The sequence below is a fragment of the Borostomias antarcticus genome (genome assembly GCF_949987555.1).
Source record: "Borostomias antarcticus genome assembly, chromosome: 17".
NCBI lineage: Eukaryota > Metazoa > Chordata > Actinopteri > Stomiiformes > Stomiidae > Borostomias > Borostomias antarcticus.
In genome coordinates, this window is record NC_140250.1 from 22496509 (window position 1) to 22518104 (window position 21596).

General features: G+C 47.5%; 1 protein-coding gene across 1 annotated transcript in view; it reads left to right on the top strand.

The window, feature by feature from the left end:
- Positions 1-7408: 7408 nt before the first annotated feature.
- gli2a (GLI family zinc finger 2a) overlaps positions 7409-21596 on the top strand; it is a gene marked incomplete at both ends in the record, with an annotated part of 53435 nt that continues 39247 nt past the window's right edge. Inside the window, 1 exon segment of the mRNA XM_084452103.1 lies at positions 7409-7523. Coding sequence (XP_084308229.1) covers positions 7409-7523 — 115 coding nt within the window.

Sequence of the window (21596 nt, forward strand, 5' to 3'; positions counted from 1 at the left end):
GCCTAGTGGTTAGAGCAGCTGACCAGTGACCCAAAGGCAAGCGTTGCCTAACGGCGCGCCCTTGTACTACAGAATCCCACCAACACTAGCTCAAAACATTGCAAGTCACTTTAGATAAAACTACATGACTACATGAGAACTACTGCTACATGAGAAAATTGTCAATTGTTCTGTGTCCATGAAGTCTTTCTCCTTAGGATCTGAGAACATGAAAGGCAGTCACGTGGCAGAACCTTCACCATCTGAGCTTGAGGAACCTCAACAGGTGGTGAAAGACAGTATAGCAGGAGGTTCTGAGGGGAGGTGAGGGAAGACGCCTGCGTTCTCACACACTGCTACTCCTTCCATGTCTTGGGGAGTGTGAGCTGAACATCGTGAAGTCACTTTTTAGCGTGAAACAGCCCTGTTGCTTCCATGCCATGTGTGCGTGTCTGAAGTTGTTATCTCACCTCCTGGTGTTCTCCTTGACAGCTGGTAGGATTGTGACCCCCCCCCCCCCCCCCGACACACACACACACACACACTGTGTAGGCCCAGAGACAACAGGGGTCTCCCCTTCTTGTAAACCAAGTGCTGGGATCTGAGTTGGTAAACAGCTGACACGTTGCCCACTAACACCACACACACACACACACACACTGCCTGCATTCATAAACACTTAAAGTGGCATGATAAACGCCCCGGGGCACAATGTGGAAGTAACACCACAGACAAAGTTGAGGGTGGCAAATGCCAACCTTTGATTTCTGTCAGCTTTGATTGGTAGGCATGCGCGGCTTACACTCGCTCACAAACGCACGCACACAGACATATACACCCCCCACCATCGCCCTAAGTAGCCGGTGAGGGCACTGACAGCAGACGCTGCGGAGAGTGAGTGCTAACAGCACATTTAGGATAAAGGACACAGGCCAAATGTTGTGCGTGAGGAAGCCGACTCCGCGCTGTGGCACTAGCGACAGCTGGCTCTCGCAGGGGGCAGAGACGGAGACCTCCTGACCAAACGACCCCCGCTGACTTGACATGACATAACCGAGATCCTGGGCACACAAGCTCGTCGTGAAGCGGTTGTGCTACTCTAGAAGTTATAGAGAATTTGCCGTTACTGCTGTGCTGCACTTTGCAAACTTGATCAACAGTGCGATCGTTGCGATAGTTTCAAGTATCGAGCCAGAAGATTTTATTTTTTTCGGGCATTGTAAGCGTGCACAGTAATAACTTGGTGAATTTGAAATAGCTGAAATGAATCTCAAGCAGAATTGAAGACCCAGCAGCTTGGAATTCCTCTTGGTAATTGTGTGGAGGTTGTGAGCTCCACATCTGTTTGCTATTGGTCAGAAGAGACAAAGAGATCAACCACAGGATATTGCATTTACTAGCAGGGAGCAGGGTGGGAGAGGAGTCAGGTCAAAAGCACATCCACAAGACTAGTCTGGAATTTTAAATATCCTTTCTCTGTAAATGTGTAGAATATGGTCTGAAAGCGCCGGCTCCAGCTTCTATCTAGTTCAGCTCTATAGACATCGGGGTGTTCCAAATCAGTTCTTCTAGCCGCACACTATTAACGAGGTCACCGAACCTCCTCTGTTACCTGTCCACTTTGTTTTCCCATAGTGCTCCTCTGGCTTTTAGAGTCTCCCTTCATGAATAGGTCTTTCCAGGTTCACTGACCAGGGCCCACTCACAATGTGCCATGTCACACGCTAGCTATTTCTATCTCTGAATGACTAAAGTGGGCCTCAAGTACTCTTCCTGCCTTGTTAGACCAGAGCTTCAAAGAGAAAGAGCTATGGGGAGATGTTTCTCAGTGATTCACCCATTTAGAATGTGCCCTTGACTTGGCCCAAACTTGTCTTGAACCAGAGGCATCTCCATTAGCCATCTCTGCCTAACAAGCTCTCATTCTAAGCCAGACTCCTGAGAAAGGACATTCCGTATTATAGACGAAATTACATTCAGAGTTTTGAGGGTTTTTTTACGGACCTGCCAAAAGCGTTCCCCTGAAAAACGCCTGTTTGACTAGGAGGAGATTATTCTGTATTTGCCAACTGCAGGCAGCGGAACCATGGAAGTGATGGCCCGTGGGCCGAGACCAAACGGAACCGCTCACGCACTGGCACATCAGCCACGAAGAAAGGATGTCAGTCAGCAATTGATACCCAAAATAAACTCTCTCACTTTCATCACAAAGCATCTGGTTGTTGTCGTGTTTGTTCAGATCAAAGAACCTTAGGAGATTGAGGAGTGTGAATCTTTAAATTGATAGCACAAAAATCTAAACAACGTTTGTGGCACAAAGTTTAAAATGAATACCTGTCTGACAGAAAAGAAAAATTAGAGAGGAGGGAGAGTTCGAAATAGTTCAAAGACGGTTCTTTGCGGGTTTGAGTTAAAGCCACATCATGTTACACGTGTTCATCAATAGCCAGACTACAGTGGGAGTTGATGATTGAAGATAATTGAGGATATACAGTATAGGAAGAAGGACTCTGTCTGAAGGTCATGACCCCACACGCGACCCCTGAGAGAGAGAGAGAAAGAGAGAGAGCTGTTTGTCCACAACCACTGTAGTGCTGTTATTATTCCCTTGTCTGGGATGCAATGAGTCTGTCTGTGAGGCCTCTGGCATTCTTAGAAGGAAGACCAGGAAGAAGTCTCTCAACTCTAAGTAAAAATGTAGATGAAGCAATTATTACAAATGAGGAAAATATGAATGAACATATACTCAGGTTGATACTGTACAGTAACTTGTACCTCTGGGCAGGAAGTTAAAAAGGAGTTGCATAAACCATTAGTTAGGTGTGGTTAGACCATGGGTAAGGTAATATCATGGAGTGTGCTTTTGTGTCCTTGGAGAGCAGCATATGGTAGGAGCAGCGAGGATTAAATTAAAGGTTTTTCATGATTCTGTCACAAAGGCAGGAGGAAGTCAGCGTTGGTCTGGCCAGAGCGGTTGGGTCTGGCCTTGATATGTAAAACCAGCTGTATTTTGTCTACATTAACAAGTCGTTTTTTGGAGGAACAAACTAGGGCGGATTTGGGCTAGCTGCACGATTTTACTCATACAATGTAATCCATTGAAGAGAGTGTTTGCAGGAGCAGTCGGTTCCCAGTAAACCACCAACTGCAGAACTCGGGCTATCGATCGCTACATCAATGTTTGAAGTAAACAGAAACTTCGGAATTCTGTATTTCCTGAAAGCTAGACAGTTGAAGCAGGAGGTGGGTAAGGACTAAAAACAGTTTGTGGAGACAGATGAAACAGAATACATAATCTCTAGTCGGATACTCTGATTGGTCATTGAGGCTGCAGTCACAGACAGTGGTTCCGGAATGGTCAGCAGCAGAGCAACAGAGAGATGTCTGTGCTGAATATTAACCGTCTAGTCCGTTTGGATCCATTCTAAATAACTATCTCATTTATATGATTGAATGTATATAACACAGAGGCCACCAGATTCCTTTGAGCCTTTAGGAACGCACACACCTACAAATATAGAATTTATTTTGACTGACCTCACAGACTGACTTGGCCGACCAGCACCGCCATCTGAAACGCGAGATGGCTCAGCGTAAGCCGAGACGTCTGCATGGGGCTGGCATGGGGGCATTGGACCTCAGATGGCCCACATCGGGCATGGATAGAGGGTACCAGCATCGGTATCGCGCCGAGATTCAGATACGGACAGGAAGAAAGAGGACTGGAGATCTTTAAATAACAGCCCTTCTTTGAAGTCTGTTTGCATTCCATTGAGTTTTGGTGAAAGGGGAACTGCTGAACGGTAGTGGAGATGAACACTTGGAACTGAATGAGGCGCAAAGAAAAACACAGGTCTCAGAACAATAGCCTGGACTGAGAGAGACAGGGGTAGAGAGAGAGAGAGAGAGAGACAGAGATCGGTTACTTCGTGTCTCAGCTTATTCAAGACCTTGCGCGGTTAAGTGGCATGTCTTAGTGATTCAGTTAAGTAAAGGTTGGCAGTGGAACCTGGAGCAACGTCTTATAATCTCCTACACATCTTGGTGTCTCTTTCTAGTTTACGTTTGCCTGCTCTTCCTCCCTCTCTCTCTCTCTCTGTCTCTCTATCACTTTCTCTCTCTCTCTCTCTCTCTCTCTCTCTCTCCCTCTCGACTAGTGAACATTTGAAACAAAACAGTTCAGATGCGTTTCACAAACATTCTGCTTTACTTCACCATAGATGGTCACTGCCATTAGAAATGAATGTAGAATTTACCTCATAAGACCCAACTGTTCTCCCAGCTGTCTGCATGCTCTATGGAGTACTGAAGACATGATTTGTTATTTGGTGACCCAGGTTTTCCACAGAACCGCACAGTAATTTGTTGGAATAATTCACCACAACGTTTTGAAGCACTACCTCAGTGGAAAGAATCCAGCCTAGTCAGTATGCTCGCCCTGTGACGGCAGCCAACACTTCTACATTGAATACTCTACTCTACGGACACACCAGGCTAAAACTCTATTAGTCTAAAATATATAAAAGACCAGGTTTAGAATACTGGCATGATCAACTCAGCTCTCTTCATGCAATTTTGATCTGCAACGAGTATGTATTATACTACGCCCCTCTGAACACTGTTGAAACCATCGCAGGCCTGGTTTCTGGGCGTAGGTTTTGGGCAGCAGAGGACAACATTGAGGAAGGAGACCGGGGTTCAGGGGATTATCCCATCCTGCACTCAAAGTCCCCTGCCTCTGGTCACATGGGCCGTGGGGCGAGGGGGAGGGGGGAATGGGGAAGGAGGGCGAGGGGGAGAAGGAGAGAGGGGGATGGGGGTGGGGGGTGATCCTGATCCTGTTCGCGCGCTGCACTGGGCTGCCCAGCCAACCAGAAGAAGAGAAAAGAAATAGCCCTCTTGTCGTTTGTTCTCCTCGGCCTGCCATCTGTCCGTTCGGTTCCTGACACCTGTACCGACCCGTCAGAGCCTGGCACCCCTGTCAGAGGGGGAGCACGGGTCTGGTCTGTGGGGACGCCCTCGCCGGTGGGGGGGGGTAGCCGCTCCAAAGACCTTCAGGAGTCCGGGGGGGGGGGGGGGGGGGGTGAAGTTAGGGGCAGTTCTACCCACTTTAACACCATCTCTAATGGGTCATTTGTTACTGTATCCCCCAACCATTCCCTTGATGTTCAGACGCCGGTTGTTCTTCGTTTGACGCACCTGCAAAACTATTAGAGGTGTGTTTGTGTGTTGTTCTTCGTGGCACCGAACTCTGGGCTTACGTTTGAGATTGTGAGGTAATTGGAAAAGCAGATTCCTGGCATGGCCTGAAAGGAGAAAAGCGATGATTAATGTGGTGCCAGGTGTTGACGGAACATGACGATATCGAGAGGAAGCGTCCTCCCGTAGAGGGCGAGTTGTAGGGCAGAACATCGTGACCGTTGTTGACGTATCCGGCTTTTAATTTCAGCGCCGCCTTCTCAGGGCCGGGACTCCTCAACGAAAGTAGAAGCTGTGTTAATTAACAGATCCTCTCAACCTAATCACCCATGAGTGATTCGGAGAAAAGGTCGTATTACTGTAAAATCCCATATTTTGGATTGACATCACTGAGGAAACATCTATGAATGAGTTGTCAAGAGACAAGACGAGCGAAAGGACTTTGTGTTTGGCATGAGAAAGGGAGAAGCAGATGCCCCCCTAAACCTGTTAGCTACCCACCTCTAATCGGCTTACCTTGGCATGGGGACAAGCGACTGGCACCTCAGAAGGGTCACAGGAATGACAGGGCCACTAGTCCACACACACACACACACACACACACACACACACAAACACATTCAGTCAAACACACCATGTTGGGTGACCACATGAAACCACAAAATACTTCACACTCGAGCACACTCTCAATTACATGGCAGATTTTTGTTGAATCCTTGAAAACAGTACTTTACATTCTAGCAGAGGATAAACAGAAAATACATTCGTGTGTTGATATTATGCTTACATAATACTGTATCTATGTTCTATTGGCTACTTCAGTCCTCCCAGAACAGAAATATTTCTTCAGCTTTTGAGCTAGATCTGTCAGTAGGTCTTCAAGAGAATTACATGCGTTTGTTTCATTACTCAAGGAACATGACGTACAGTATAAAATAAATAACTTGAAGTAACTTTGCTTGCCCTGATTAACTTGGAAATTATTTTCACGAACACATGCGTTTCTGTAGGCTCTGAGCCTGAGGTCCTAAACACATTTCTGGTATATTAATTCACCCACTTCAAACTGTGTATTTTACTCCATGCTGTGCTCATTTAAAGTTTGGACTGCCAACTGCCATGTCTGCCAACAGGTGTGTGGAGAACGTCACTCCATTTAAAACCTGTTTGAAGTTTCTCACTTCCATGTGCTACACTGTAGATGGTACTAAACAGCCATCATGGTATACCCTGTTTGGACACAGACGACCACAGGTTGGTGAGAGAGTCTGGATTGACCTCCTCGCCTCAGACCGCTACTTGTTTGCACTTAGCCGAGGATGATCTTGTAGGTTTCCACAAACTCAAACAAATGGCATGCGGCCAAGTCATCGTCCGTTCAAGCAGGCATGCGGACGTATTGACATAGTCCCAGAAGCTGAGGCAGCAGACTGCCGTGTGGAACTTGTCTCGTTTACAAATGAACTGAGGCCTCTATGTACTTATCGCACCCCGCTGCTGATAAACACGGGACCGTTAACATGACTTAAACTGACCCAATAAACACGTAAAAACATTTACACATGGTTATTTCATAGTAACTACAGTGTAGAAACAAACTGTCATGTACCCAAGGACTTGGAAAGAACAATCCTTAACACAAACGTCTGGGATATTATGTTTGAAAACAAACCCTTTTAAATCATATTTTCACTTCCTCACTGGCAGTATAGCCTCATGTCTTAGTTATGTCATGTCATTTGTGAGAGATAGAGAGAATTGCTCTGCTTTCTCACAGAAAAAAGAAAACTATATTTAGTTAAATGTCTATGAGAAGAGTCAGACCAGACACGCTAGATGATGTCATATAACAGTGCTCGTTTATGGCTTTTGTGTGTCTGTGTCACTGCCTGGCAACAGCAGGGACTCAAAAGAGCCGGCTTCATCTGCTTCATGTCGTGCAATGTTATAGTTTTGTGGCTGGCAATACAAAGTACTGTATTTAGCCTTTCATAGTTCAGCTCTAGATTAACGCGAACAAAAATGTTAGAATAATTTGTAGAGCTTCCTCTACTGATATAAATGTGACTTGATGTGCGTGTGTGCGTGTGTGTGTAAGAGAGCCACGTCAGAAACAAATTGAATTGACAAGCTTTTTTTTTTTTCTCTCACACACACTAGTATTACAGCTGTAACTATCCCTTCTCTCCCTGCTCTGTGCTGTCCAGGTCCTCGCCCATAGCCGTCCACCATGGAGACCTCAGCTCCAGCCTCCTCCGACAAGAAGGACTGTAAGGGATCAGTCCTGGACGGAAGCAGCTTCTCTGACCTTCCCAAGAAACCTTCTCCCACCACACTAACCAGAGGTACAGACTTGGCTTGAACTAACCAGCCTAACCCGAGCTCCCAGCTTCAAGTTAACTAGCCGTTAGCTTCGTAGGCTCCCCAACTAGTAACACTTTTGCAATATTCGAACATGCAGCTAAAATACACACAACACAGTGATATATTGAACGTTGTGTTATGCTGTACAGTGCCTGACCACACATTTAGATATAATTATATTTCTGTTCACTCAGTGATATTATCCTCCTCATTGACTGCACTGTTTATTTCACAAACCATTCTTAGCATATTTGAAACTTAACCTCTTGTCTACCACTGATTTAAGGAATTATGAATGCTGATGTGGCCTTAAAGCAATGTTTTCCTGTTGCACCATCTTGGGTTACTGTAGGGAAAAAAACAACATTGCATTATAGAATATTCACATCCACATGAAAAGAGAAAGCGAGAGGGGCCTGCATCTTTCGAAGATGTCAGAGAATGGCTGATGGAAAAAACAGTAATGAGTTGGAAAGACCTTGTTCTCACCTCCTGAGTATAAACGCTATGAATTACTAAAAACGTCTGGCATAGCCATGGAAAACACAGCGTATCCGCGCCCTATGACAAAGGCGAGGAGGGGAAGCTACCTTTGATATGCTAATGAGGAGGCCAGATATTGTGCCGATATTTCTGTTTAATGATAAGCTTGGTGGCCTGCCACAAGCCAAGCCATCAACTTGAATTGTTTAGAGAATTGGAAGAGAAGTAGGACACTTCAGCACAGCCTCCCTGGCAGCTCTACAAAGACATGGCCAAAGGACTCAAAACAAAAAAAGAACTGGCTCTGACCAGAGAGTTTAAATCATTCACACTGAGATGCAATTGAGACCCTTCTGATGTCACAGGTAAGGCCTCATCTAAAGGACTACGTCTCCCATGTCCTGTGTTTGGAATGGAGAGGTCAACAACTCTTCCAGGATTTTTGCGTACAGTCTGAGAAGATAAAGAGAGCGAGGGTACAAGGGAGTAGTAGATGGGAGGGATAGCTGCCTCATGTTTTAGATATGAGAGCTCATGTTTTCATTAGTGAATGTGTGATGAAAACTCCCCATAACGAGGTTGGAGGACCTTGTTCTCGCCTCCAGAGGACCAACTGTATAAATAATGTATGCTTTCTGGTGGAAGGGTGGACATTAAAGTTCTTTAGAGATTGACAAAGACAAAGTCTTCAAGGCCCACCACTGAAACTGGACTGATTAGTCCAGCGGTTTTACTGTTTAATGAAGGGCTTGGTGGCCCGCCATCAGCCAACTACAACTGTATAACCATCAATTCTTGATTTGTGGAAACGAAAATAGGACATTTACACCCATATATAGCTAAGTGCCAAGTGTAAAACTAGCCGAGTTTGGTGCGCAATGAAGATGTTTGCAAATGGCGGTTTGGGTACATCTTTACTGCATGCCAAACTCAGCGGAGGCAAGAAATATTGAGTTTGCGACGGATGGCTCTATGTGTTTTATTTCTGTTGGTTTTACTATTACTGTAGCTGTCAACCACGTCCTCTTTGTCAGCGAGACATGCAAGCAGTCTAACATGCCGGCTAATGAAAGCTTGTGTCTGCCATGTTTCACAGAGACAGGCCTTGCCCTGTTAAAACTGACTCCATGTGTCTTAAACTGTAAAGACAGTCTGGTCCCTGGAGCTTCGCTGGAAGGGGCCATGAAAGGGGGAGGAAAGAAGAGAGGGAGGAGGAGAGAGAGAGAGGGGGGGAGGGGGTTGATGTTGTGGGTAAAGCCGGCCTGCGATACGCATCGGACTGCTTTCTCCGGGTCTTGTTAATGATTTTAAATGGGTACCAGCATAGTCCCTGACAGCTTGCATCTGTCTGCCCGGGCAAGCCGACACAGGCTCGGGGTAACCTTACTCCTGCAGGCTACAGGGTCCACCGGTCTGTCTCTCCGCTTGTTGTGCACATCTCCATGTGGGTGTCGTCACCGTTTCAAACAAAGCATGCGTCAGAGTTCGCCAGAAAACAGTTCTCCTCAGTCTTTTCTCTCTTCGGGCTCAGCCCGAACTTAGCCGGCTGGACAGTGTATATTAGTGATGACTGGACTACCTCGGCCGGAGTGTCACACTGATATTTCACTGAGTTGGGCTGTTGCTTTTGGGGCAGGAGAAAAAGATGGATGCCGTGAGGATGGATGGCCCCTCCCCCCCCACAGTCTGTCCAGAGACCAGAGCCCCGGGCCGTCCCTGGATGGCCGGAGCTGGACCGGGCAGCGTGATTAGTCTGGCTAAGAGTTGTGAGTCGGTGATAAAGAGCGGTGTGTTAATCACGACCCTGTCCATGGCGGAGATAGATGAGGAGCCGTGGTGAGGAGGGCAGTGAGAGGGGTCAGGGGGAGACGAGGGGGGGAGAGGGGGAGAGGAGTGCAAGGGGTCATAAGAGAGGGAGAGAGGGGTACGAGGAGGAGGGTAAAAGCGGTGGAGGGCCAGAGAGAGAGTGAGGGGGGCGGGGGGAGAGGGGTACCGGGGGCCCGCTCTCCCGCCCGAGCCTCTGAACGGAGTTTCGGGGGGCTTCGTTCAGGGAAGGTGCTCCGGGGGGGGGGGGGAGGGGGGGGGGGGTTTAGGACCAATGGCAAAGAAAAATGTCCCTGTGGAAAAAAAAATCCCTGTCCGCAACCCCGCTCCAAAGGGACAGCAACTAATCTTCCTGAGAAAGGGGGATTTCTGCCTTTCTTTCTGTCCCTCTAAATGAGGCTCTTGCGCTGCCGTGGGCCGTTCGGCTGAAAGGCAGGGGGGGTGAAAGGAGCTGTGTGGCTCAGAGATCTGAGGTTAGCCAGGGATGACTGCACTCGCATCGGACCCTCCAGACCTCACTGGCCTCCAGCTTTAACTCCCCGGACCTCCACCTGGGGGGAGAGACGTGTTCATCTCCTGGTTAGATAGATAGATGGATTATATATGCGAAACGAGTGGACGTCGTTTTTTTAACGCTCCGACTAAACAACACAAGGATAGTCCTTGGTGATTTCTTTGGTTGCGGAGTTATGTACCGGCACGGACGGGGGATGGCGTCACTTTTGCCATGGCGCTGTCCGTTCCTCTCTCTTGAGAGAGTAGAGCGAGGCGGTTCGGGGAGCTGACGGTGCGCAAGTACGAAACCGACCATCTACGAAACGGTCCGGATTGAGACCAAGTAGGACACGACCCACTCGTGCTAAAAGTGCTCTTTCTTATCCCCCCTGCGGATCGTCATGTTGGGAAAGAACCAACTCTGTCCCAGTGTCATCAGTTTCACAACGGCGTATCAATACTGCCGTCCCCAACGCCAGACACCTGAGAAGACTAGCGGCCATCAGGTTTACAGGAAGGCCTATTGACTGAGGCTCGCGCGGTGTTCCTGTCACTGTCCTTAGAAACGCACTCTCAGGAACTGGCTAGCGTCCTCCGAAACCGGCCATGAAGCAGACAGATAGCATTTCCGCGCCGGAATGACTCCATTTGCAAACTTTACAGGTCGTTTTACAGCATAAGGGCTGTATCTTATGACTGGTTTGTGAAGCTCGGCCGCCTGGTCACCCTCCAATACATTTCCTCGCATTAACCTTAATTTAAACAAGCAGCTGCTCGTGAAATTGTGTATTCCATAATTCTGTACACCCAGGTGGTAATTATCTTGTGTACGTTTGCTTTATGGATGCACACACACACACACAAACACACACACACGTGCGCTCACACACACACGCACGCACCTGCACACACATAATGGCTGAGTGGGTATCAGGGATATGGAGGGAGGGGGGGTTGCTTACATTCATTCATGTGGCTTTTATAAATAGTTAACTTGATGGCCTTCCAAGGTCCCCCCCCCCCCTCTGCTCTTATCTAGAGTTTCACTCGGGGGACTGGCTAGCCAAGAGAGGATTTAAAGATTAGATATGCTAAGTGAAAGCAGAGGGGACATGTTGTTTTTTTTCCTGTTTTTAGGAGTCCACTTTCACTTGATTGCAGTGTAAAGTCTCCCCAGAAAACACAGGTTCTCTGTGCCGAACCGATGGCTGTTCTGCATGCTGTCTGCTACAGTGAGTCACTGAGGGGAAGTTAGAGCTGGAGGACTGGCCTAGATGCTGAAGAAACTAGATTTGCTGGGTCAGATACATTTCTGTCTTCTGATACTGGCTGGAATTGGTCACATGGGGTTTAGAGTTTCATGATTCGATTGTGTTTTGTGTTTTGATTTTATAAATTCTCTTGATGTTTTTTTTTTTATATTGCTGAAAAAAAATACACCCCCATTGTAAAACTAATTGGCTTAAGATAATTAAATATGTTGGAAATACTGTAACCAGCTATCTCCCTCGGATGAAAATCACAAAACTAACGATGTGTATTTTAGAGAATATCTCATTGTGAATGTCAGAAGTCTGTATTGATATAGACTTTGTCTAACTCTGAACTGGCATTTACGGCTTTAACAGGTCCCTAATGTGGCTGTAATACAAATCATTCTGGAATAAGACACAACCCTCAGATAATGGCTGCTTCTCTGGAACCGTCTTCTTCTGCTTCAAAGCCTCTAGTTAAAGATAAAAAAAGCAAGTGCGCTTTGGGCAGCGTCTGCACACATAAATCTGTCTTTACCAGAGGCGTCCACACACACACACACACACACACACACACACACACACAGGGTCCAAGGAGAACACGTAGCATTCCTCGCCATTTACAAGCACAGGGAGAGAGCTAGGGAGCAGCAATATATGGATGCTTCGGGGGATTAACTAACACCCCCGTCCTTCTCCCGCTCTCTTTCTAGCCCAGTCTCTTCTTTTCTTCCCTGCTCCTTAACGGCATGCCAATCCCAGCATGCCCTATGTTATCCATGCCTTCTCTTCCGAGACCTTTCCTTCCTGTTTCAGCGGCCTGATGTGAATCTTGTCTTCCCAGGGTGCCCTGCAGTCCTCCCCTCTCATCCCAGATGCCCCTTCATATGACCCCTGTCTCCTTCCCTTCCTTAGGACCTCCTAACACCGCACACACACACGCGCACGTGCACACACTCGCATACAAACACACACACCGAACCCGCAGCCTGTCGGGCGGGCCTGCTTTTATCTGCCAGTGTAGCCTTTACACTCACAGTTCAAGTGAACCAAAATAAACCGTGGAGGAGTCAAACATGGTGAAACAGAATGTGTGGAGACTTGTAAACATGAACGGGAGGTGCTTATCTAAACACGACTGTTCCTTTGGCTGCGCGAGGCTGGAGGAAGGACAGCTCCACGTCTCCCTCTGGGCCTGCACACACACACACACACACACACACACACAGCTGTGGTCACTGCGGTGGACACGCTGTCAGACCAGTGCAGCCAATCAGAAACACAGAGCTGGGCAGGGGGAGGATGATGTCACAGACGTGACGAGAAGTGCATGTCTGGAGTCACTCAAGGCGAAAATAGAATGAGACAATATACATTATGCAAAGACTTCCATTGACCTATGTACCTGGGATACCTTTTTATTGGGAAAGGTATCTTACATTATGAGCTGTCATATTTCACAGTTTCCTTTCTGTTAAACTGATTTGTCCCTCTGAGTCTGAGGAGAAAATGGTGGATAATAGTCGTCTCAGAGCCTGTTGTAATTGTGTTGTTGCTGGTCTCCTAAAGACACAGAGGAAATCGATTTGTGCCGACACTAGGATTCCTCCAGAGTGAAGCTGGCCTGCTGGTAATTACAGATCTAAAGTTACAATGCTGCCGTGCCTGGCTCGGCCGTTCCACTGTGCAAGTCAACTTTATTTATAAAACGCCTTTCGAAACCGGAGTTACACAGTGCTGTACGACGAAAACATTAAAGGAAATAGAAATAAAATAGAAAGTTATAGAAATAGAAAAACAGGAATAATATAACAGTAAAACTACACAGAAAGCAAACACACATTACAAAACAAAGTGCTTATGAAGAACAGCTTAAGAAGAAAAGCTTCTTAAAACTATCCACTGACTGTGTTTTTAATAACTAAGGGAAGACGGTTCAAGAGATTGGGAACTGCAAAAGTTTTATTTTTATTCCCCATATATATATGTAGTGCTTTATAGATGATTAAGAGAATTTTAAAATCAATTCTGCAGTCAATGGGTAACCAATTTACAGTGGCCAATACTGGTGTAATGTGTGACCCTTGACCTGTCTTGGTTGAGTCCAGTGGCTGCTTGCTGCTTTTGGACCAACAGGAGCCGAGACACAGAAAAGTATCCAGATGGGAGGAGACAAAAACAGCAATGTTTTTTTCCCAGATCTTGGAAGAATAATACAGATTTGATTTTGGCAGTGTTTTTTTTAGTTCAAAGACCAATACACTGCTGTATTTGATCAGACATGCTTTCATAGCTGTGGCCATTAGCACTTAGCACTGTCATCAAAAGCTGTGGGACCATGTCACACGCCGCCACACACTCTATCATCCCCTGCACTTGTCATTTACTGTCGTCCTGTCCCTTCAAACCCTGAACACTCAAAAGCCTGGACACGTCGCCGTCCGGCGTTGACGCGAAACATCAGTGAGCGCGCTCGCCAGCTCGGCTGTTTGAGGAGGAGCACAAACTCCGTAAACATTTAGAGAAACACAAGTTTTCCAGTATTCTTTGCGGCCGGGTCCCCGGAGGGGTGAAGCCCTCGTCTGAGACTGGGTGGGTCCTCCTGACACCGTCTGTCGCTGGCCAGACTGGCCCCGCTCCAGGGACGGGACGCAGACCAGCTACAGTAAACTGTGTGACCAGCAGAGTAAGCAGCTTGGGGCCGCCTGTGTAAATGCAGTGGTCCCAGGGATAACAAACACAGGCCTCCCAGACCACAGCTACTGGCCCAGGAGAGCAGGGCTTGAACCCGGGGCAGCAGGAACAAGCCCCGCCCAGCCATGAATCCCCACTGGCGGGTGGAAGGCATTTGTCTCATTAGAATTTTATTTTGCCCATTTCCAATTGATTATCCCCATAAGAACATAATCGATCTTGGTTATGATACATTAGCAGGAGGCCCCGTACGACTTGTAAATACAGTACAAGTCATCCAGTTCTGTTGTCGTTTTCGTCTGGTGCTTATATGAGAGGCAATATCCATGCCTCAAAAGGCTTTAGCGAGATACATGCTTCCCAGCATCCCATGGGTGATTAGGTGCTAAAATGGTCCAGCGCCATCTCTCCACACTTCGAAAGTTTGTTCTTAGCCAGACTCTGAGCGCGTCCATACCCTGCAATCATCCCGCAGCCAAGGACACAGACGTTACGGTTGTCATGGTCACGGGGAACAAGGTTAACAGACAACCGCCATATGGAAAAGTAGTTTGTAATCTCAGACATCAGACAGCTCAAGGAAATATGTCGTAGGAGTAATGTGTGGATAGAAATAGTCATTCTCATAACGACTACGTAGGGATGGAATGATTTGCTGATTTCCCTGGCATGCCTGGGAAGGGCAATTGTGGATTTTCCTGAAGGGAGACCCCCTCATTTTCAATGATATACCATAGGAAGTATATGATTATGATAATAACCTCTATGATAATTAACCTCTATCCTTATTTCCCCTCATCCTATAGCTCTGTACTGTAGCTGAGAGCAGTTTTTATGACACACCGGTCAAACTAGACCCCCCTAACGAAAGCAGGCGGTCATAGAGGATGGAGGGCCTCGGTGTCACTAAGCTGGTGTTGTGGGATAGGTGATTTCCCACAGTGCTGTGCGTGTGCATACTTGGCTCAGGCTACAAAGACTCGCAGGGTCATCTCCCTGCTGCAGCAGATACAGACATGTTCCTCCTGCTCCTCCAAGAAACAACACACACACACACACACACCTCAAACCCTACTGGGCCTGCCAGCTAGTATCACATGTAAGATAAAATGGACGTAATCTTATCTGTGATTGTGAGGTGGGCATCAAACCGCCATGGCAGGCAGACGGTGCCTCTGGCACGCTGTGGTGGCGGCGATCCTCGGTGTATTCATCACGCGTATATATGATCCAGATTATACGCTGCCAACTCTTGGCTGTAGACTCGTACGTCTCCCAGGTCTGTCTGGACCCCAGGGTTGTGTGCATTTTACATTGTATTTACGTATTCCATGAATACACACATCAAACACATGTGGAATCCCAAACAGAGAACCAGTCTCGGTAGAATCAGTCCACTAGATATATAGGCCTACATCTTCAGGAATGCTTGTGTGTGTGTGTGTGTATGAGTGCGTGCGTGCGTGCGTGCGTGTGTGTGTGTGTGTGTGTGTGTGTGCGTGTGTGTGTGTGTACATTCACATGGATGTGAAGGATGTACTGTACATTCTCTGAGTGTTAGCTTTAGCGTAGAGAGAGGGGGGGCTGGAGATACTTAGGAGTCAAAGGCTCAGTAAATCCTCCTTACTCAACACGGTCGTAGTTTCAGGAAGGATTCCGCTCACGGTGAAATTCCCACGGCACAGAGAGAGGGGGAGAGAGAGAGAGAGAGAGAGAGAGAGAGAGAGAGACAGAGGGGGGCGGGGGTACTCAGCAGAAGACAAGAGACTGTTTACATTTCTAGAAGCTTCCTTAAACTCCCAGGAAAAACAGTCATCTGCCCAGAGAGTTTTTTTAGTTTAATTTCTTCATTGTGTGGACTAACCCTTTAATTACCACCGAGGAAGTCCCCCTAAGCCCCTGTCAGCTACAGAACTGGAGGGACGGGCGAGGCACACTCTTTATCCCTCCTCTTCCTCTCTCTCTCTCTCTCTCATTCTTCACCTTCACCTCCCTCGGCTCGCCTGTTCATCCCCCCTGTTTTCCCCCATGCCTGTGGTGCCTGGGGCCTGGCCAGTCGGTGCTGTGTGTCCCAGGTAACATGTCCTCCTCCATCGGGCCAGGCTCCTCCCTGCTGCGGGAGGGGGTGGTGGAGGAGGGGGCGGGGGGGGTGGGCGGGGTGGTTGGGCGGGGGGCGGGGGGCGGGGGCGGCGGCTCTGGACAGGCCTGCCAACTGCCAGGAGGCGAGGAGGAGAGGATGGGGAGACCAGGCTGGCCATCACTCCATCACATCGCCTCAGCGCACATTCTCTACTGCAAACTACTCCGTTTGTACCACTGGTCTCCCCGATGGAGGCAAATGGGAGCCAAGTGGTGCACGCAGCACGCTGTCAAGAACGGGCAGACATTCCTTTCCTTCGAAAAATACGTTAACGTTGAGGTACTATAAAAAAAAAAAAAAAAAAAAAATGTTCTGCATTGTACAGCAATGTTCCCTTGCATTGCTTAAAAGTGGCACGCGTTTCATTCAGAGGTTACCTACTTGACAAAGGGAAAAATGTTCCCTGGAGATCTGGCATTTCGTTGAATTGGGTTATTCAGAACTGCTAAGCTAATTTGTTATTGTCTGCTTGCCAAAAGGTGAAAAGAGACTTCTTGTTAAAGATCCAACACAGATCTCTTTGATACACTTTCTTATGGTATTGTCAGAAAGCAAAACTTGGAGCCAGTCAAAGTCAGAGAAACTGTGAAAATATTGTTTTCGCAGGTGTGTGTGTTTGTACCAGCCCTAGACAAGCCTTTCTGATGCTGTAAATAGGGCCTTGTGCGCCTGTCTGTTTGGTCAGCGTGTGTTCAGGAGAATTTGAGCAGGCAGCTTGTCAGACGGGCACAGACAGTGTAATTGGCCTAGAGCTCCCTAAGAAAACCTTGTATGGCAGATGGAATAACACACAAAACCTATGCATTTCCAATTGACACACCTCTGCCCGAACGAGGCCCACCAACCATAACAGTGTGCATATCTACCCTAATTATGGCATTTTTACAATTAACTCCAATTGTAACCTTTCTCTTTTTAGTAAATTATCTGTTAATGATGGGGTGTGGGTAGGGCTTTAGCTAAACTGTAACTCTTCATGAATTGGCACCTTTTTTCTTTACCATAAACCATTTACAGTACCTGTAAAAAATGTAAAAAGAAGCTATTAGGAAATAGTCTCAAGTTTTACTCTAAACGGACTGAGCAGTATTTCCCCCCCATAATCTCCCAGGGAGGGGAATAGGGCAGAAAAGGTTGAAATACACAAGGCGCTTGTTTGTCATGGTTTTCTGCACAGATGAAGAGAGCTCTCACTTTGAACCTCAACAAAGGCCTTTGATAAGAAATGCAAGAACAATATAATATATATAATATGCACGCCACTCAACATATACGGTGAATTGCTTTGGAAATGTCACCCTATCATGGTCTCTCTCTCTCTCTCTCTCTCTCTCTCTCTCTCTCTCTCTCTCTCTCTCCCTTCCTCAGTCTCTGTCCAGCCACACAGTGAACTAGAGCGCTAGGCTGTCATAACACAGCAGGTCTACCCCGAGATAACCCCGGGGCTTCGGTGATGTGGCGTTCCCAGAGGGCCGAGGGGCTGTGGCCGCTGAACACCATCTCCATCTCGCGGCCAAGGGCCGGTCCGGGTCCGTATTACGTACCGCATGTCCGCGGTGACCAGCAGTGCTTCTAATAGGAACTGACAAGCAGCGGTCTGACTAGGGGGGGGATCAGATTGCTGGCTGGCTGGCTGGAGAGATCGGCCCCTATCATGGGGCCACCTCTTACAAAGCGTCTCTGTACAGAGGATGAGGCCCCTGTCAATCCCAGCCGACCTCCCTGAGCCCGGGGTGGGGTTTGTACAGTAAGAACGGCGCAGGAGTTTGGGCGGCCCGCTCGGGTGTGTAGGACAGATCAGACAAAGAAAGCAGCTCTGTGGCGCGCGGCGGTAGAGCTGTGGGCGGTACTTGCGGAACAGCTTCTTCGTTAGAGAACGCGTGATATAGTACAGCGGCCATCGGAGAAAGCGAATATCCGCATGCGCTGTCGGCTCCTCAGATGTCTGCATTTGTTTCCCACAATCCATTTAGAGCGTGAGCTCCTCGTGTGCGAGCCCCTCCGCCGAAAGTACAGATGTGGTGGTGGGGGGCTTATATAAAGTATGTCGGACCAGAAATAACACAGGGGGCGGCATGTGGCACCCTCCACCCACACCAGCAACCAGAGCTGGAATCGGGAGACACATCTGTGGCACACGTGGATCTTCATCAAGGCCGTGCGGCGGCGATTGTTAAACTTCAATGCGGCTCCTAGATTGGGGGCTTTCTTTGAGGGAGAGGAAAAAAGCTTTTTAATCAGGGTCTTGGAAAAACAAGCGCCGTTGTGCTCTTAACCCCATCAAGACCATCCCAGCCAGTGTTAGAGGGGGAACAGATGTATGTCTTACTTATGGAGACATTCATCAGGATCTTGTCATCGACGCAATGCATAGGACTTTCGCCGTAGACTGGATGGATCTCCAGAGGGGCTTTGGAGTTGGGTTGAGTCCATGTTGTGATTGCTTCTACATGTTGTTGATGGATAGAATCCATCACTTGGAGAGAATGCTGCAACGTCAGCATAACAAGCATGCCAGCAACATGTTAGCACACAGTAAACTGTAAAAAAAAAATACACTGCCAACATCTTAGCACACAGTAAACTAAAAAATACACAAAGGCTCGATGACTTGATCTACAGTATAACTCAACCTAGAAATGAATGACTGTTTTGTTCTTTGTAGGAAATGTGAAACCGCGCGGTACTCTTGATATAGAACCCACTCAAACGTCTCAGTTGAAACAGTGGGAGCTAGAGGCTAAGTAACACTCCTCGGTTACACACCGGGACTTTGATTCAGACTGCTTGTGCCGCGCCGGGTGGGCACGGCATGGCGCTTCTGACATAACTCCGTTGGGTCCACTGAAACGAAACCGTTAAATCAAGTGCACCTAAAGTCTTTGAAAGGACCCCCCTCATTCTCCTCCGTGCCTGTTCTGCATTTCTGTAATCACTGCTGATGCTGGGCACTAGGTTAGCTGGGTAGAGTTACACGGGACTACAGTAAAAGGATTTAATAAGAACCCGAATGCTACACGTAGAAAGGCTTGATTGTATTGCTGTCATTGCATTACGTTTGATTCTGATTTCTCCTTTTTCCAAGGCAAAGTATACAGTATTTTGTAATTGGCATTAGAGGAAGGATATCATTTTTTATTCTTGACGTTTGTGTGTTTTGACATATTCAATTTAACATTGTAACGGTATATATGTGTCATTTATAGCGAATACATGACAGTAAATTTCCTCCAGATGTGAGGAGAAATGTATACTGTTGGTTCCTACACAATTCTTTGATCCACTGGATCTGATGTGAAAAATCAATCCTTCTCTGGCAAGCCCATATGAACAGTGCATACTGCGAACACACACATCGCTTCTGTCTTCTTTCACCTCTCCGTCTTCCACAGAGTAATTTCTACTGCCGTTAAAGGAGTAATTGCCAAATTAAGGTGTCTGGTGTGACACCTGGCTCTATTCTGTGATAATGACCCTCTCTTCAGCAGTGACAGCTTCTATTGAACACTCCTCTCTCTCTGTCAATCGCTAACTCCTGCCTGTAGGCTGAGGCTTTGACCGCTGTCTTTAATCTCACGATCAACCCATCTCCCCGGCACAATGATCAACAATTATGACGCCAAAGGTGCGGTATTCCTCTACTTCCAGTCAATTATGAAGACAGCGAGGATGACTTGATGTCTCTGCAGACTGACGAACAAGCACAGTTACGTCCTGTATAGAAATAGATCACATGACCCGTGGATGGTACCGGAGCAGTGCTTTGGCTGTGTGGGGGAGGGGAGGGGGAGGAGGGGGGGGGGGGGGGTTGGGGGGTCCTATTTAGACCCTGTTTGCTCAGACCAGGCTCTTCTCTTCAGCCTCCTGCTCCTCAGCCCACACTTAGATAAATATGACACTCTGACGGGGGCTTTCTGGAGAGGCAGCCATGTCCTGGTCTTCTGACAATATTGACTGTGGTGTTGAGAGGACTTAGAGAAGCGTGTGTGCGTGTGTGTGCGTGTTTGTGTGTGTGTGTGTGTGTGTGTGTGTGTGTGTGTGTGTGTGTGTGTGTGTGTGAACAAAGCGTAATTCAGTCACAATTGACTCCTGGGATTAATTCCAAATACTCTAAACATGCCCCTTCTGGAGGGCCCTCGGTGTATAATACCGTTAGACGAGTAAAGATGTGCATTTTATGCAACATTAACGGGGTTCTAGAAAGATCTTTGTTAGAATTACACCTACTTAATTACGACTGTTTGACATACAAAGTCAACCTAAAGTATGACGCAGAAGTTTGAGAGTGCACTTTTTTATACAGTATCTGCAGATTAGACACTTTGTTTCCCAGAGGCCCCAACAGAGACGTTGCGATGAGACCGAACTCACCCTTGATCTCGCTGAGTCACACCGGAGAGGCACACTGGCAGCTTAATATATCACACGGTGCATTGCCGTTGGACGCAGTGACAAATGACTCCTTATCTCAAGCCTTGTTGTTGTTGTAGCTGACTAATGTCCCGGCCACTCTCTCTTCTGCCTCTGGAGTACGTTCACTTTCACCGGCCTGTCTGCCTCGTCAGGTCGGAAGCAACACCGGAGATAGGATTTATCAGGTAAATATCAACAAGAAAATAACATCAACTTTCTTTTTCTCAAGCTTCTCTTGTGACTGGACTAGATCGGTTGGTCTAGATTCTAGAATACTGCACGTGAAGTTGCAAGAATTGAGTTAATTATTTCAATACATACATCAGTGGACTGACTTGGGTTCTACCCAGTTCAAGCCCTCCATGTGTTGCAGGGTTCCCCGGTAGCTGTGGCTCTCTGGTGTCTATAATGGCATAATCTTTCCTCGGGTCTGTTTGATGGCCTTCCCACTCTCCTAAACTGAGACTAATTAAGACAGACATGTAGACTAACATGCTTCAGCCTCTCCTCTCCTCAACCCCTTTCAAATCCCCCTTAAATATTTTTCGACCTTTCTGCCAGTGCGGCACGGAAGAAAGCGACATGTGTTACTCATAGGGCCCTGTTTATTTGACTTCCATACTACCATTACCACCAAGTAAACAAACGCATAGCTCCCCAGCCATGCGCCCACCAGATAGGCCTGGCCTCTGAACCAGGGTCTGAACTCCCACCATGGGGCTTTCCACAAAAACACAATAGGCTGTCACACA